Raw genomic sequence first — 12890 nt, 5'->3', positions numbered from 1 at the left:
CAGACATTAGGTGAGGGTAAGAATTTGGTTCATTGACTGTGATAATTTGGAAAAGCATTCATCTCAGAAAAAGAATAAATTATAAAGTCCTCTCCTTCAAACTTGATACAAGAGTTACAAACTTATATTTAGGAGAGCTACTGATTTATTTATTTAATTTTGTGTTTGTGTTATTTTTTGTATCCTACTACTTTGATCATAGTGTTATTCAGATCAGCTGATATAGATTATATAGCTGTGGTGTTCAGGAATTTGAATTTGGTTCCAGTGGCTGTTGAACAACAGTAAAAGTTTGAATGCAGGAGTAAAGAAGTGATGGTTTACATAGGTAGAACTGTAGAGGAGGAGGAGAGGAGTACAAATGACCCTTTAAGGTGAGAAGCAAAGAGACAGAGAGTAAAAGAGTGAGTAACAGGGAAGTGTTAGAAAATGTCAAGTTAGCCAGGTTAGCCACAGCAGATGAAAGCATCCATTGGGTGCAGAAACTGCAGCTTATTTCCATAAAAGGAATGGGGTGTGTTACAGGGGATGGGGTGGAAACAAGATACCCATGCCTTCCATAAGGTAGTGAACTTGGCAGCACCAGAGCTTAAATATTCTTTGGGTTGGGAGTACAGATAGGAATGAAGGCTGATCTCAGCTGTTGTGGTGCTCAGTGAGGAATCAGGGACCTTTGGGGAGGTCCTAGGCACCAAGAACATGGTGGTGACAAGGCCAGGAATAGCATTCAGTTCAAGGGAATTGTTGTGGCCAAAGAAGAACTCTCTTTTTTTCATTAAAAAATCAATTAAAGTATAATCATATCATCACCCCTTCCCTTTCCTCTTTATAGTTCCCTATATTACTCCCATCCAGCCCCTCCCACTATCCTCCTCAATTCCAATGATGTGGAAAAGTAGCTTTCTGGATGCAGAGGTAGAGAGAGAAGGTCTGGGAAGATGTTGACATTGGTGTCCTCTATACTGTCAACAGTATAGAGTAACTCTGTTCACTGACTTTAATTTGCATTTAAAAAACATATAGCACTTATTTTCTACAAGAACAATTCTGCCTCCTCTGCTTTCCCATTTCATTCCAGGTATGAACTAATTTTGCAAAGACGTGAAACCAACACAACGAGAAAAACTAGGATGGGAATCAAGGTTCTAGATTGTTCCTGAAGGGAATATATCTGGAATTCATGTTGAAATAAACTCATGCTCTTTTAAAACAGAAAAAAAAAAAAAGAACAGTTCTAAGTGCTTTACAAAAGCTGACCAGTATACTCCTCCTACCTAGAAAATACTTAGAATTTATATATTCTCATTTTGTACACAGGCACATTGAAATACAAAAAGGTCACTTGAGATCCTAGCTAACAAGAACCAGACATGAGATGTAAACACTCGGGATTGGGTGCTTTGTTGTCATACTTTGTTGTTATTCTTAGGGGAATGCCTTAGCCAGAGCAGAAGGTTTTTACGGGGTCTGCAGAGCATAAATGATTACAAATGACACCTATTTTGTAGAAACTGCTCATCATAACCTTATGTGTCAGTAAGGCAATGATCCCCAATCTTTCATGCTCATAAAGATCACTGGGAAAAGTGGGGTGACAGATGTAGATTCTGAAGCATTTTTCCCTTAGATATTTTCTTCTAGGTCTAATTTGAGCTCAGAAACCTGCAGGTACCCCAGCTGGAGGTGATTCAGTAGCTCTAGGCTTGGACTTGTGAGATATTGCATTTAAAAGGCTACTATTTGCATATCAAACCAGAATTAACAATGGAAATGAGACACTCAGGTAGTTTATTAAAAATGCCAGGATTTCATAATTTCTCGTTATAAAAGTACAGTGTGTTCATTTGACAAAATTGCAAAATTTGGACTATTATAAAAAAGGAAGTGGAAATCACTCAAAATGTGATCTGTAGGATTAGAAATGTCTAGTCATGACCTTTGTAAGAACCAATTTTTAGAGGAGATAAAAATACATCTAAAATTATGAGACACATAAATGGAAAACAGGAATTCAATTAGCATTCAACTTTTCAGAACACGTTTCATGTTTTAGGTAATGTATTCCTGTTAATTAACAGCTTTTAAAAATTTGTTAATGTGCTAGACTTTAAGCTGTTTTTTTTTCTTTAGTATTTTATCACAAAGAATTTCAAATACAGAAAAAATATGTAAGGAACGCAGTAGTTGTTTACACATCTACTACCTATATATGACAATTATTATTCTGACATTTTGTCACATAAACACATATAATATTTTTAATATTGACTGATTAGCAGCATCACTAAGCATGTATTTCAAATGCTTAAGTTAGTTCTGGAATTATTTGAACGTAAGTTTCATTTTCATGATACTTCATCCTTTAGTATATGTATGCTTCTTCTAATGATATTTTGCAAAGCATGCATGATATTCTTACTGAACTAAAGCATTTAAAACTAACAGTAATTTTATGATATCCTCTATATCACTCTAGAGATGTTTTCTTCTTCTCATCTCCACCTCTTTCCTTCTCCTCCTTCTTCCCCACCACTACCATGACCATTATTATTTAGACAGGGTCTAACATATCCTAGTCAGCATTTCACCTTGTTATGTAGTAGAAGATGACCTTGAATCTCTGATCCTCTTTACTTCCTGAATGAGTGCTGAGATTATAGATTTGTCTTTCTACAACGAATGTTATAGAGTGCGGGTATGAGGGTAGAGTTTTCCAAGGGTTGGCAAATGCCTTACTGACTAAACAATATCCCCAGCCACCTACTTTTCTTTTCAATCTTATTTTTTTTATGTTCACTGAGAGTCACAACACAATTATGGGAAAAATGTAGAGATTTGCCATACCCTCCCACCCACACTTTAGTCATACAGTGGAGCAATTGCTAAATGGATGGGTCTATACAGAGACAGCTTTCTCAATACTATATGAAACGTATTGACATTAGTGTTTGCTCTTGGTGTTGTATATTTTATGGGTCTTCTAAGGATGTTAGATGGAGATGAATAATAACCACTCTAGTGTTGTATAGAATGGTTTAAATTCTCTAAAAATTCAGGCTTCCCTCATACTATTGTCTTTGTGGTTTGCTTTTCTCAAGATGCCATAGTTTGATTTTTTTTTTTACACCTGACAGGCTTTGAACTTTACCTTGATAATTTCATTTCACTTGTTTCCTCCATTTGTAGGAAACCAGGGCAGGGTGCTTCGAGGAGAGCCATTTGTCAGAGGTGGAGGCCCTGGCTTTGTAGCTGACCTTAGTTTTCTAGACCTGGATAATCCTGCTGGAAATAAACAGCGATATTCCTCCTGGGCCAGCTCTGTAACCAATCTTCCCCAAGTCATAAAACAAAAGGTATGTGAAGCCCTGCACGGAGCAGTGGGAGCAGTCATGTTTACTTGTGTTGGAAAATGAGATTACATCAAGGTGATTAAGCAGAATTGGCTGTAATTAGCATTTCTTGCATCCCAATTATGCTTTATATAGTAAAATGAATATATACATGATAATAAGAAACAGCTGATGTGGTTTATTTACATCAGCAGTAAAGCTTACACATCCTGTAAATTCCAAGACAATAATGAGGACGTTTGTGTTTTAACTTTGACCCTAAATAGGATTACATTTTCTTTTAAAACTTTACCTTCTTTAGTTTATTATCAGTGTATGTGTGCATACATGCTATTGAATAGAGACCCATTTTATCGCAAAAATATGTTTTATTTTATGACACACTATATGTATTCTAAACAACAATAATAAACAAAAGCCAAATAAATAAAATAAAATAACCAAAATAATCAAATAACAAATAAATAAAATAAAAAATGACAAATGAAAACAAAGATCCCCCTATCAAACAAAACAAAACAAAACAAAACCAACCCTACTGAGTTATGCAAACTCTTACAATGAAGACCAAAGATCATACTGGAAATTGGAGTGAGGGCCACAACACTCAAGATCTGCTGTGAAGTTGACTTAAGTGAGGTGGCATTGATAACAATGGAAGCAAGGCTTTATACAGGGTTAAATTACTAAAAATGAACCTATGCTACCATGAATGAGGCACATTGCCTAGAAAGCACTGAAGCCCCTTGGTTGCTGGAAGTGTTAAAATGTTTTAGAACAGATACTGTAGAACAATCAGAAACCTGGTGGCCAGTTTATCAGATGAGTGGGTGTGGCATTAGGTGCAATAGGTTAACAAACGTGGAGGTCTGAGCTGTGTGTGCATCTATACACTTCAGTGTCCCTGAGCAGCGAAGGTTTGTGTTCTCTCACACTGTGCATCTTGTGGATACCACTGCACACAAAAGAATGCAAAATCTGCAAAACACTCACATTGTACTCTAACATGTCAATCTCAATAGAGCAAATCCAAATTTTCTAAAGAAATATTTTGGTAGAATTGGTTGTATGACCTCTTCTCTTTATGCTGGTCAGTTTCCCAGACAATGACAAAACAACAAAACAAACAAACACGTCCAGTAGCTCTTCACATACCCCTAACCCACTGTTTACCTCAAATAAGGCAGGCAGCATTTCAGCATATCCAGAAAAGCCATTTTCATGGTCCCATAACTTCTTTAGCAATGAAGAAAAGCAGACATTCTTTCACAGCCTTAACTATGTCTTTTGTTCACAAGGGACTGTAAACTGTTGCAAACATACCACCTTCCTGGCTGGACAGGAAGGCCCCAATGAAAGAACAGACAACATCCAGCCTATGACTGTTCAAGGTCATTGCTCAGAAGAGCCTGGTTGTCACATGTCCTTTCCAGTCCTCCAGTCCTTGGTGACATCATTGTTGTAATTTGAATTTAGCCATCATAATAGTGTGCAGGAGAATTTAGAATCTGTTACAAAGCAGAGACTCTTTTTTTTTTTTTTTTTGAATGTGGGAAAACATGTTCCCACATAAGCTGTTAAAATTTAGCAACCAGATCCTTGTCTTCAAAGTGGATTTTCTTCTGAAAAACTAAATACAAGGTAATAATGTTTCCTTCCTTTAAATTTCTTCAGGAGAGAGAGCCTTGGTCTATGGGAAAGAGGTATTAAATCTGACTCAGAAAATTTAATTCTAAGTGTAATTGTATTTCCTTCCTTACTATAATTTAAGCACAATTCCCTTTCTTCTGTCCTCTATTGAGGTGATAACTCATTGTCTTTGAAACAATCTTCTATTAACTAGACAAAGAATGTTCTTTGGCTTTTATTTTTTAAATTAATCCATGTTCAAGATGTAAACAATATTCGTTCCCTATCTGGTTCCAAATTTTCCTAGGATTGTTTAGATTTTATTGTAAAGAGTGTGCATCCCCCCCCAATTTAAACAAGAAACAATTTTACAGTAGCATATACTCAGAGCAGTTTCACCTTCTTTAGTTTCAGGATCTGAAGACATTAAATAGAAAATTCCAGAAATAGGCAATTCATGAGTTTTATTTTATTATTAATTATTATTGTTCATCCCATGTTGGGCCTGACTGATAAACTACACTTTGTCATAGGGAGCCAGAAAGAAGGCTCATCAGTTAGGAACACTTGCTGCTCATCTAGAGGGACCTACTTTGGTTCCTGCTACTCATGTTGGGAGGCTTACGACTGCCTATAAATGATTCTAGCTCCAAGATATCTGATATCTTCTTCTTGCTTCTGTGGGAACCTGCTCACATGTGACATTCATTCACAGAGACAGCCCCCCCCCCAGAACGAGAAAGAGAGAGAGTAAGAGAGAGAAAGAGAGAGCACTTAGTTCATAGGTCCATATGAATAGGAAGAAGTAGCTTATATATGATTTGGTTCTGTTCTTGCTTTGGGGACAGTATTGGGGATCTTGAGACATACATACTATAGGGGCAACTGTAATGAAAGCAAGAATGGCTTTTGCTCTTGTTTCAGTGAGATTGAGTGTACATATAATAAGAAGCACACTCTTTCCTAAAACTTGGAGTACTGACCACAATCTTTTCTCTGTAGCTGACGCCATTGTATGAGCTGGTCAAGGAGGTGCCCTGTGCCTCTGTGAAAAGACTGTACCTGAAGCGGGCTCTTGAGGAGTACTTGGATGAATTTGACCCCTGCCATTGCCAGCCTTGCCAAAATGGTGGCCTCGCTACTGTTGTGGGGACACGGTGCCAGTGTCACTGCAAACCATACACATTTGGTATGGCATGTGAGCAAGGAGTCCTTGTTGGCAATCAAGCAGGTCAGCATAATAGGTTTTCACTCATCACGAGGGGTATATTGAAAAAAGAGTTCTCCTTGGCCCTTGACATGTACTGCTTTGTGTTTGAAGAAGTGAATTGTATTTGAACTCAGAATTTCCCTCCGTTTTCCACCTCCACATTGTAGCTTCTAAGGTACAATTCTATTGTAGCCTTTTGCTGTTTCTCTTCTTACTCAGCTGACTTAAAGACACCATTCTGGTTTTGACTCTTTATTTTCTATTAGAGTAGAATTGTGTTTAAAACATTTTCTATCTTTTCATAATTATTTCAATAAGGTTTTGTTTTAACACAGCTTGCTGGGAGCTAGCTCTTTGGTACATCTCTACTATTTTGTATTACATACCATTAGTCATTATTTTTCAATAGACATACGGATTTTCAATTATCTGTTAAAATGGAAGCACCCTTTGCTGGCAAGTATTGGAATATGCAGTAGGAATGGTGATGTGTCTCCTCCTTCCCTTTGGTCATTGTCTGGAGAAGCAAATACATGATACAATGTATGTGAAAGCACTTTGACACTCATTAAATAAATCAGCACACTTAAGATTGCAAGAATTTTTCTAAAGCAGGCTAAACATGGATACTTCAAGTCAATGAGTAGAGTCATTCTGGCTGCTGGGAAAACCCCCAGCAAATAAGCCCCAGAATAACAAAGGAACAAGAAGTTTGAAAGCCTGGAGAGATGGCTCTATGGTTACGAGCACTGTCTGCTCTTCTAAAGGTCCTGAGTTCCATTCCCAGCAACCATATGGTGGCTCACAACCATCTGTAATGAGATTTGATGCCCTCTTCTGGTGTGTCTGAAGACAGTGACAGTGTACTTACATATATAAATAAATAAATCTTAAAAAAAAAAATGCCATAGCATGATTCACATCCAGCCACCTCAGATCCTATAACACACCCTTTCTAAATCTCACAAGGCCATTATCCACACCCCCATCCCAGTGAGCACATTAGCAGGAAGTACAACACTGAGCTCTGATGTCTTGCTCTCCAACAGTCAAGAGCCTCTTTATTCTATTACAGGAGGGGTTGACGGAGGTTGGAATTGTTGGTCCTCTTGGAGCCCCTGTGTTCAAGGGAGGAGATCAAGGAGCCGAGAGTGCAACAATCCCCCTCCCAGAGAGGGTGGAAAGTCCTGTATTGGAGAAACGACTGAAAGCAGGCAGTGTGAAGACCAGGACTTGGAGAACTTGCGGTAATGGAAACTGGACCTTTTGGCAGTTACCCAGAGAACAGATATTGTGTCGTGAGTGTGAGGTTAATGACTGATGCTCTGAGATAATTAGAAGTTAAGCGGTGATTTTTGTCAGTTTTTGCTTTGCTCCTTAGAACTAGAGTCAATGAAGGTAGAGGCCTGTCATGGCTAATAACACTAGCCGTGAGCTTCAGGTGTTCCAGACACCAGAATACACAGGGCTAGTCACTGTAGGAGGTCAGTGGGTTTGTTCCATACTACTTGTGTAGCCTTGAGGAACTCACTTGATATATCTTTAAAATCAGAACAGTAGCTCTAGGTAAGTTGATAATTAAGTATAAGAGCTAAATCATGTAAAAGTGACTAATATGGGCACATAGAAAGCATTAATAAGTGTGATAATTTTCAGATACACTAATGCCTCCTACTTTCTTGGTCTCTGGATTAAGCATAAAGCCAGACACTTTAGCTGGATGATATTTTGCCAGCTGATCTGGTGGAAATTTGCCAATAATGCTACATTGGTGCTGAACATGCTAAAGCTCTCTCAACTTTGTTGATTGAGTTGTACCCCTGTATCAGAATTCTTTTAAGATATTTATTATTTATACTTGAGGCAGGGTAATCTGTAGCCCAGTGCTATCCTCAAACTCATTATGTGATGGAGGATGGCCTTGGACTCCTGATCTTTCTGTTTTTACTTCCAAAGTGCTGGGTTTACAAGCTTGTGTCTCCATGCTAAGATTTTTTTTGTTGTTGTTGCAGAAATATTTTATTTTTCTAAGCAGGAAATGCAATTTTATTAGAGTTTAAAAGAAATACTCCTAGGGTGAGTGAGCTATAATCTCATCAGCTTCCCAGAGGAGAAATAATGAAAGAGTGAAGGGGGCAGAAGAAAGAAATGAAAGGGAAATCCATGCTGTGTAAACTGCCATGGAGGCTAGACATGTGACACACTAGTTATGTGCTGGACAGGGGAGCTTTAGGGAATAAATAAGAAATCAGCAAATGTGGGTGGGGAAATCTGAAGTGTTAGGGAAGGCAGGCTTAGTTAAAGCAGGGATAGAGAAGGAAAAGTTATATTTTCCTGAGTACTTAATGCAGATAGATGTGTGAAGCAGTATGGTTGTGCTCTGTGGAGGGCTGGGGGCATGGTTCAGCCAGGAAAGTTCTTGTTGCAAAAGTGTGAGGACCTGAGTTCTATCACCAGGACCCGTCAAAGGGCAGAGTTCAACGAACTGCCTCATGCTCTCTGAACTGGAAGTTACTATAGTCCAAGTGATCGCTAGCACACAGCATCAGGAAGGCCAGGGCCTCAGTGGATGCTTGAGCATGTACCTTCCTTCCTTCCTTGTCTTTTCTGTTGTTCTCTCTCTTGCCCTTTCTTTCTCCATGTATACTGCTTGTACATTTTTCAGTATATGCTACCTGTGCACAGTAAGGGCATTGGAAGTTTCATTATGAGAGTCCATGCATATACAGAATTGTTTCCCCTTGAAATGGCTAACCATCAGCTGCAGCATCTATAAGTTATCAACGTCACAGATCTGGAGAGAGGGACGGCTGGAAGTTGCTAAGTTTTCTTCTCATATGTTGTTTTGGCTATTTCTCTCACTGGATTTTATATGAATTTTAGGACCAGCTTACTGATTTAATTCCAGAGGTTAGCCTATTAGTGGGGAGCATGGAGGGGGAGGTGAGAGTTATCCATGCGGTTTTGCAGACCGCAGACCACAAGAGAGTCAAGAAAATTTTTGATATTTCACATTCCTACTTTCCTTAGGGTGTTTTGAAAGATGAGGAGTTTACCTGAGAAGGAAGTGTCGTAGCCTGAGTGTGTTCTTCTTGCTCAGAGTTCACTCACGGGAGTGGATTGGTAGTATCTTGACCACAGAGGCACTATGAACATCACTGTTTAATGATGAATGTCTTCATTAGCATTAGAATAATTATCAGCTCCTATAGGGATGATCATGGTGATAGAAAATTTTCAGGAATAGCACTGGTGAGGTGACATTAAGGATCTCTGTCCTTTTAGACTGGATATTCTTACTAAGCAGAATTAATTTTGTGATAAAAGGATTTTAAAGTCCAAAGCAGGAAACACAGTGATATCCGAGACAGATGAACCTAGAAGTCATATAATATAGATGTGTTATCCAAAGATGTTCATCTTTTTTTTCCTGCTTGCTTCTCATATTACTGATCCTGTAGATCTTTAAATCACTATCTTTTGCTGGATTGAGTTTTCACTCAAGGTATTTACAAATATAATGTGATCACATATTTGGTTCTGTGAATGACATGAATATATACCTGTGTCCTTGTATTTTCTCTTTGAATGACTTCAGATGTAAGGGAAAATATTTATAACATAATAATACCATATTAAATATATATTCAGCTAAACTATGGAAATCAATCACATTAATTTTCATTTGTTTTTGTTTCTTTTCCAGATTACTTGAGCCACATTGCTTTCATTTGTCTTTGGTTCCAAAAGGATTCTGCCCATCACCCCCTGCCTTAAAAGATGGATTTGTTCAAGTTGGTTATAAAAAGATATATTTTTCCTTTATGAATATTCCAACTTCTATCTCTTTACTTAGGCATAACCTATATCTTTCTCTATGGTCAAATAATACTAATATATTTTATATGTGAATTTTTACTTCAGAAGTGGAGGGGACTATTTTTTTTTTTAGAGGTAGCATTCCTTTTCTGGCATGGTAAGTCAATATTGTCACCTGATGAATCAGAGATACCATCATGCTTATTGAACATTGCCAATGTTACTGTTAATTGTGAATACACACTCAATTTCTTAAGTCTAAGTCTAAAGCATTTTTTATTAGATATTTACTTTATTTATATTTCAAATGATAACCCCTTTCCTGGTTTCCCACTGAAACCCCCTCCACCCCCCTCCTGGCCCTGGCATTCCCCTACACTGGGTCATAGAGCCTTCACAGGACCAAGGGCCTCTTCTCCCATTGATGATCGACTAGGCCATCCTCTGATACATATGTTGCTGGAGCCATTAGTCCCACCATGTGTACTCTTTGGTTGGTGGTTTAGCCCCTGGGAGCTCTGACGGTACTAGTTAGTTCATTTTGTTGTTCCTCCTATGGGGCTGCAAACCCCTTCAGCTCCTTGGGTCCTTTCTCTAGCTCCTTCATTGGGGAGCCTGTGCTCAGTCCAATGGATGGCTGTGAGCCTCTACTTCTGTATTGGTTGGGCACTGTGAGAGCCTCTCAGGAGACAGCTATATCAGGCTCCTGTCAGCCAGCACTTGCTTGTATCCACAATAGTGTCTGGATTTGAAGGTTGAATATGGAAAGGATTCCCAGGTGGGGCAGTCTCTGGATTGTCCTTCCTTCAGTCTCTGTTCCATACTTTGTCTCTGCAACTCCTTCCATAAGTATTTTGTTCCCCTTTCTAAGAAGGATTGAAGTATCCACACTTTGGTCTTCCTTCTTCTTGGGTTTCTTGTGGTTTGTGGATTGTATCTTGGGTATTCCAATCTTGTGGGGTAATATTCACTTATCAGTGAGTGCATACCATGTGTATTCTTTTGTGGTTAGGTTACTTCACTCAGGATGATAATCTCCAGATCCATCCATTTCTCTAATAATTTCATAAATTCATTGTTTTTAATAGCTGAGTAGTACTCCATTGTGTAAATGTACCATATTTTCTGTTGAGGGACATTCCTCTGTTGAGGTACATCTGGGTTGTTTCCAGCTTCTGGCTATTATAAATAAGGCTACTATGAACATAGTGGAACATGTGTCCTTATTGTATGTTGGAGCATCTTTTGGGTATATGCTCAGGAGTGGTATAGCTGGGTCCTCAGGTAGTATTATGTCCAATTTCCTGAGGAAGTGCCAAACTGATTTCCAGAGTGGTTGTACCAGTTTGCAATCCCACCAGCAATGGAGGAGCATTCCTCTTTCTCCACATCCTCACCACCATCTGCTGTCACCTGAGTTTTTGATCTCAGCCATTCTGACTGGTGTGAGGTGGAATCTCAGGGTTGTTTTGATTTGCATTTCCCTGATGACTAAGGATATCGAACATTTCTTTAGGTGCTTTTCAGCCATTTGGTATTCTTCAGTTGAGAATTCTTTGTTTAGCTTTGTAACCCATTTTTTAATAGAGTTATCTCATTCTCTGGAGTCTAACTTCTTGCGTTATTTGTATATATTGGATATTAGCTCTAATTTTTTTATTCTTTACATTGAAAAAGATTTTCTTAAAAAATTTCATCATGAAATCAAATATTTCATTTACCCCAAATTCAGTTGCAAAGACTGCCTGATGTATGTATGTAATTATACTTTTACCAGTTTTCATGTTCATAAAAGAACACTGGTATCTTCCACTGCTTCTTTTAGTGACTTCACTTGGCATTGTGATTATCTTAATTAGTTCTGTTCCCAATCTTTTTTATGATTGAGCTTTGATCCCCAAATTCAGTGGCATCTCTTTTTGGCTCACACAAGAAACATGTCTTCATAAGTATGCTCTCAATGCTGGCAGTTCACCTTCTACATGAAGAATTTTGATTCTTAAATCCTACAACCTTAAGTTTACAAGAATGAGAGTTTGCTTAAGTGTTCACAGTGTAGACACTGCTGAGAAAGCAATAAGGCAGAGGAAGAAGGAAATAATGTAGAAGGTGCTAGAATGTCCTACATACTCACCCTGATCTTTGGGGTTCCTCAATTAAACACATTTTGAGCGCAATATAATGTAAATGCACATACCTTAGCAACCTATGAGGCTCATTTGCCCTTTTAGGAGCTAACATTTTTAAACACTGTTTCAGAATGTCCACATAATGTCATTCAGGGAACTCTAACATAGAAATTGCTGCTTGATTCCTGTCCTCTAATCTTTTCTGATTCAGTAGGTCAAGGGTGGAGCCTGCAAGTCTTCTTTTTTTTAATTGCTATAAGTGCTTTTGGTATAGAAATATTTGGATGGTGTTGAATTAAATTTCCTCACCATGAAGTCTCTCTTGCAAACTAGAAGACTTAGGAGCTACAATCACTGTTTCCTATTAGCTTCTATATGGAGGCAGACTAAGCCTGGGATAGACTGTCTGGCAATGATAATTAGGCACCAGAAAATTGGCTTTTATTTGCTACAGTATGTCCAAAAACATCCCCAAGGTCTGTACTTCTTCAGTAGTTTTCTACACTGAAGCAGAGAACCAGAAAGTTAGGAAAGGAAACAAGGGCCTCAATGAGGGGAACTATCCTCTTACAGGCTGGGACTTGAAGTTCCTTACTTCATTATGACAACTCACCTACCAATATTATAGACTAATAAAATAGCCAATCCATTTATAGCAGCATTTCCATAATTATCATTAAGAATGGAAGAAGATCAACATCATGTTCCTTAGAAGTTGTTGGTGAGCAAGGTGGGGTAGCACATGCCTATATT

General features: G+C 38.3%; 1 protein-coding gene across 1 annotated transcript in view; it reads left to right on the top strand.

Moving 5' to 3' along the window:
• The window catches only part of C7 (complement C7), a 67905-nt gene that overhangs the window by 37109 nt on the left and 17906 nt on the right, over positions 1-12890 (top strand). The window contains exons 10-13 of the mRNA XM_031360205.1: positions 3187-3353; positions 5982-6210; positions 7265-7436; positions 9896-9983. Of these exons, the coding sequence (XP_031216065.1) occupies positions 3187-3353; positions 5982-6210; positions 7265-7436; positions 9896-9983 (656 nt within the window). The remainder of the gene's footprint in view (positions 1-3186; positions 3354-5981; positions 6211-7264; positions 7437-9895; positions 9984-12890) is intronic.

The sequence above is a fragment of the Mastomys coucha genome, unplaced genomic scaffold (assembly GCF_008632895.1).
Source record: "Mastomys coucha isolate ucsf_1 unplaced genomic scaffold, UCSF_Mcou_1 pScaffold8, whole genome shotgun sequence".
Lineage (NCBI taxonomy): Eukaryota > Metazoa > Chordata > Mammalia > Rodentia > Muridae > Mastomys > Mastomys coucha.
The sequence above is the reverse complement of the archived record's forward strand: the minus strand, read 5'-3'. Positions and strand labels throughout refer to the sequence as shown.